The sequence below is a fragment of the Dreissena polymorpha genome, chromosome 1 (genome assembly GCF_020536995.1).
Source record: "Dreissena polymorpha isolate Duluth1 chromosome 1, UMN_Dpol_1.0, whole genome shotgun sequence".
Taxonomy (NCBI): Eukaryota; Metazoa; Mollusca; class Bivalvia; order Myida; family Dreissenidae; genus Dreissena; species Dreissena polymorpha.
In genome coordinates, this window is record NC_068355.1 from 78348706 (window position 1) to 78354608 (window position 5903).

The 5903-nt window shown below is 35.1% G+C and overlaps 1 protein-coding gene across 1 annotated transcript; it reads right to left on the bottom strand.

Annotated features, from left to right (window-relative positions):
* Positions 1 to 2106: 2106 nt before the first annotated feature.
* Positions 2107 to 5427, bottom strand: LOC127836898 (low-density lipoprotein receptor-related protein 3-like). Its single transcript, XM_052363548.1, has 6 exons — positions 5260 to 5427; positions 4864 to 5024; positions 4409 to 4499; positions 3821 to 3961; positions 3246 to 3448; positions 2107 to 2691 (listed from the first exon to the last, which is right to left on the bottom strand). Exons 1-6 carry the CDS (start codon positions 5324 to 5326, stop codon positions 2563 to 2565), a joined length of 792 nt encoding a protein of 263 aa, XP_052219508.1. The 5' UTR covers positions 5327 to 5427; the 3' UTR covers positions 2107 to 2562.
* Positions 5428 to 5903: the final 476 nt, after the last annotated feature.

Genomic DNA, 5903 nt, shown 5'->3' on the forward strand with positions numbered 1-5903 from the left:
TTCATTAGCATTTTATCTGTTTTAATGTTATGGTTACATCCTTTATACTAGCTATCAAGCAAGTGCTGATTTATTTGCTGGTTTTATCGTTCCTATGAATTAATTTGTCGCTAAAACTAGGTTTTCGTTCCCACGAGTGAGGCATCTCGTTTCTCACGATTAAGTTATCTCGCGCACGCGAGATACTATGCCGTCCCCATGAGCTATCGCGTTACCGCAAGTCCATAACTCTTCTTCACGACTTACAAAGACCATCGCAAGAGTAAACTATGTCGATACCACGACGTGCAAAGTCTTGGGAATGAGCTACGAAGTATTTGCTTCATAATTTACGTGTACATTCCTCAGTCGTCACATTTACTTCATTTGTTGCTCTGCATAAATATGTATGTGTAGATGTGAGAAATGAACTAATCGGCAAATAATAATGGGGATTTCCAAACAATGTACGAGTACGTTTCCGTTATAAATGAACTTATTTTCAACTATACAAGTGATTTGTAATTGCATAAACAATTTCGTATAAATGTTCATTTATCATTTCTTTAGAACTTGTATTCGTCATTTTGTAAATTCAATGCTAACTGTTTTGAAAAAAATCAAAGATCGAATATACTCGCTTCAAAACATGAAGAATACAAATTATTGAAAGGATTTGAAACATAAAACTCAAAGTAAAAAACCAAGCAATTTGAATAAATAATCATTTTACACACTCTCATTCTGGGCTTGAATTTAAATGGTCATGTATATGTCTATACATTTTGCATTTTAAACGAACAGCTGCCCATGATTATGTCGATGTTTGCGTTATTCCAGCGCTTATTTCATATAAATAATCCTGAATAGTTCATTTGTGCCTTGTGCGTAAAGTGTCATCCCATATTAGCCTGTGCAGTCAGCACAGGCTAATCAGGGACGACACTGTACGCTTAAACGTGATTTTCGGTAAGGATGGACTTCCTTGAAACTAAAAATACCATAAAAGCGGAAAGTGTCGTCCCTGATTAGTTTAAACCTATTTATTTTAGCTCGATTGCATCGAAAGCCTAAGGCTTATATAAACGCTCTCGAGTCCGTTTCCTGGGCATAGCACCAGTACTTGGTGTCTTTGGGGAAGATCTAAAGAGCGCTCCCACGGTGGGGATCGAACCCGTGACCTCCCGGTCGCTAGGCGGACACCATATCCATTACACCACAGCGACCACAGTGGACTGCACAGGCTAATCTGGGACGACACTTAACTCACATGCATAAAGTCCAGTTTTCTCAGAACAAGGCTCATTTGGTTCAACGTATCAATTTTTAAGGTTACACTGAAAAACAAAACAACCCCAAAAGGTAGATTTCAACATTGTCTGCTTCTTTATATGTCTCCCATAATAAATTGCACATTTTCGGATATTGTTAAATGGCAGTCGGTTTAGAAATCGATCTAATTTGATTAACAACGATGTAACCCATGTCAATACCAACGCCTACGTATGAAAAAAAAACATGTTTATAGAGAAATAAGTATATCATACGATTACTTAACAGTATTCACTGCAGTCATATGACATTGTTGGATTTTGCTTTGATTGAAGAATTCTGTAATTTATAGAGAACAGCACACGCCTAAGCAGTTAAATATCACAGTATTATAGGCGGGCTAGAAATCTGCATTGAAGGATACCTACGTCCGACGGACAATTTTGTTTACACATCTCTACCTGAGCATTTTAATCCGTTCTAATTTCTATGATTGAATCGTTTCGCTGGATAAACTACATTGTTACTAATAATGACTTCACGAACACAACATTAGAACTCCTTAGATAAGATGCTTATACATGAGTTATTATTTATTATCACTTCCACTTAAACTGCATGTCTTATATAGTACAGTCAACTCAGTGTTATTGTACTATTTGTATGTGTGCTGCAAATGAAAACTCGTACTTATATTCAGAAATTGTTAAACACATTTTCTTTATATATTCATCACTGACCATTTCAACATTTTTTTCCTTTCATTTGCATCGACTATAAATAAATTGTCTTCGTAAATAATAAATACTTATATATGGTGGATATTATAAGGGTACAGTGATTATAAAGAAAATGAACAGAAATATCGTGTTTTATTAATGCATAGATGACACACAAAGTCAGTACTCGAACATTATTGGATTTAAAAATATTGTTTACGATAAAAGGAACATTTAATAGAGATTGTAATACTGAAATAACATATAGCAAATACTTGATGAAAATACATTATAAAACGAAATGTTTGAAATCATACGAGTAATAAACAAACTATTTTTGACAGAAAGGAATTATTCAGAACTGACCACCAACAACGCTCGTGATTAGACTAATTTTAAAATTGTAAGGTCAAACCATCCAACAATATAACATATTTCTGAAATTAATTCTCATAAAATACACCATATAAACGGATTTACTGTATCTTTGAAACAAAAACCATCACACCACTGTTATATTCCCAATACGGTCTGCAAACCGCCACCATGCCTTGTTCTCTTCCCGACGCGTCCTTTTTCACATTTATCACATTTACTGATACGAAGGCGGTGGGTACGCTGGTCCCGTGGGGTAGGGTTGTTGGACAGGCTGGCTATATCCTGCCACCGGTGTACCGTAGCCCCCTCCTGGTGTCACCACTGCTGTCACGTGATTGTAAGCCTGTATAAAATGTATGATTATAATAACGAAGTCATAGAATGTCAAAGTGTTTGTGAATCTTCCATTTTGTTCTATCCAAGTTTTGGATTCTAAATCTGATAAGTTATTCACTGCAAACCGCCTAGCAATAATACATACTTACCCACAAATCAATAATAATAATTTAGCTGCTAATGAGTTTAAATGATAACGGAGGTGATTGCGATTCTATAGAATATTATATTTGCAACAAAAGTTCAAACTGCAAAATAAATGGTTTGTCTCTCGCACACACTTTTTTGATAATTACATAAAAGACACCAGGTATTAACCTTAAATGGCAACTATTTTTTTATATAAATCTTACATTCAAATAACAGCTTTATTCCAAGAAGTTGCAAAACTAAGAAGACAATTTGGTTTTACAAAACCAGAACAGACAGTTTTTCTAGAACATTACAAATAACCACATGTAACGGTAACATTTAGGATTTTATTCGATCGAAAAGCCAAGCATGCAGCGTATCGTATATGTAAATGCTAACTTCCGTAGCGATTTTATTTTGTCAACTTACGTGCCGGCGTCGCCTGCGACAAACGACGACAAACGCAATGCATAAAGAGAAGCCTATCAACGTGCCGATGACGATTCCTGCTATTGCCCCCGCAGCCAGGGAGCAGTCCGAGTTGTCACCACACGGGTTGTACCCGTTACACGTTGAGTGATCGGAGATACAGCGCCCGTTGTGACATCGGTACTCGTCGGAGTAACAGCTGCCTGGGATGATTGAGTGGGTTAGTTTATTTATAAAGTTTTGCATTCGAGTACTTAAACAACAAGGGCATTGTTGTAGTTGCAGCAAGCCGAATAAGCTCTGGTGTGATTAAAAAAAAAAGTACTTAATGCAAGAATCGTCTGCTTAAAGCTGAATTTTAATTAGCATGCTTATTTATAGTGGAGGTAGATAAGTTTTATTTTATCTCATTTATAAAATTATCAACGCATGATCGTCGTCATGTGTGTGTATCCTTCACGCGTCTTATTGTGTACAAATTATAAGATTGTGCTTTTTTGTTGACAATAAATAAAGTTAGTGTTAAATAACCATTAATTACAACAAAGCGTATACATGTAAAACAAGACCCTTACCTACGTGATACGGTGTCAGAATCATATCAAAGCCGCTTAGTCCGAATTGACCGTCACTTTCAAAAAATAACGTCAAATATCGTCCCTTGGTCGTATAGACTGAGTCACCTATCCCGTAGCCACATTGGCGACCAGAAAGACCTGCAAATCAACATAAAGAGAAACTTTAAAACGTATTCAAACACATTCTTGTAGCTACAAGACAATACTAATAAAATGATAATAAAATATCAGTACGATTCAAATATCACAAACACAATTTAGACTTCATAATGAACGCAATTGGCATTATAGGTATCATCAACAATGACTAATCATTATAACATACTCGTTTGTATTTTGTTAAAAACAAAGCAGTTAATGTATAGACACAAATTGTTTTTATAAAAGAAGTCTGCACGTATACTATTGTTTCTTATTTATTTAATATTGGTTTAATCGTCAATATATGAATTTTTTTAGCTGACACGGATTCGAAAATGATACTCGCTAAGTTTCCTGTAAACAAAGAATACAGTGACCGTTTATGAACTTGTCTTAATCGGCGTACTTATCAACATAACAATTGAAGAAGAAAAACCAGCGTACCACTTACGTACGGACTCGTCTTTGTTGTTGGTCCGTCATGTACTTCTAACCAGTCGTCGCCGCAACCAATCGTTGATTCGATTTGCAAATTCTATATTTTTAACGATAACTCGTAAGCAGACGTTTTGGTTGCATGCATTTCAAATAGCAGGATTAATAGCAAAATCAATTACATCAGCATATTTTCCGACAATCTCATCGTTTTCGACTGTTAAGATCTTAAATAATTCTTTAAAAAAAAGTATACAAAGGCATGTTACGTGCTATCTTACTACAGTTATTCGTTTGAGAAAAATGATGTTTAAAAGCTATTAGAATGAAAATACAAAGATGGCGACTTGAAACGTGCTAGCATGTCACTAATTCATAAATGAGTATATGACATGTTGACAATGAAAAATAGTCGAACTCACCACCATAGAGTTACAAAGTACCGTGTGCTTGCTTATGCTTACCCTAAAATACAGCATAAAATAAGAATTGTTCCTGGTCACCAATGTCAACGAGCACTGCATGTTAGGCCTGTAAGAAGAAAGTGCTGTCAACTTCAGCCGCATGTCGTATATCCCTTTCGATGTAAAGTCAATCGTTTGTCCGCAGTTGAAGTCCATGAAGTCTGAAAACGATTATCTAATAAAAGAACTTGTTAATATCTTATACATATTAACAATGGTGTCTATAAAAAGCAAGAGCGCTGAATTGTAAACAGAACATAAGTTAACGTTTCGGCGAACCTCTGTACGCAAGTGTGCAGATCCTCCGAAAGTTAACTGTATTTTAACAATAATCTATACAACATAATAATAGCAAATAAAGTATATATATATTACTATTTTTGTCTTACGACTTACATGTTGGAATTGCTCCAAGTAATCCGCACATTGCAGCAAATAATGCTAATTTCAATGGTGCTTCCATAGCGTTTGTTGCATAAAACTCGTTAATTTCACCGAGTATAGACTTATTTTCGTTTAAGATATGTATGTACTAATCATTTGATAACTATCTTTGTAAGGCAGTGTAAAACTATGAGTGAGTTTTTTTTTCAGATTGTTATATAAGTTGCATATCTTCAATTTTAATTTTCCTCAATGTATTGGCTCTATATTGACTCGTTTCAATATTTATGATAAAATCGGACAAGTACATATTTCAAAATTGTAAAAAAATATGCCTGGAAAACGTATGTTAACGTATGTCTTTAACGCATGCAAGTGCGAAGGAACGCATATATATTGTTCAATCGAACTGTGATTTTATACATAATTTGTGTTTTCTGTCGACAGTGAATACACATACTTTTATGTTTATATTTTCAATGATATTTTATCTCCATTACTACACGCTCCAATGTGTATGCCTGGCCTATAACAGTACTTCACTGCTGACAGATATGGTATCTGGTATGAGTACAGCTTACAATCATGTTACTAATTGGATGTGTATCATTGGCCTAGTGTGCGTGAGATAGCCCCTTGATATCGCGTTCTCACTA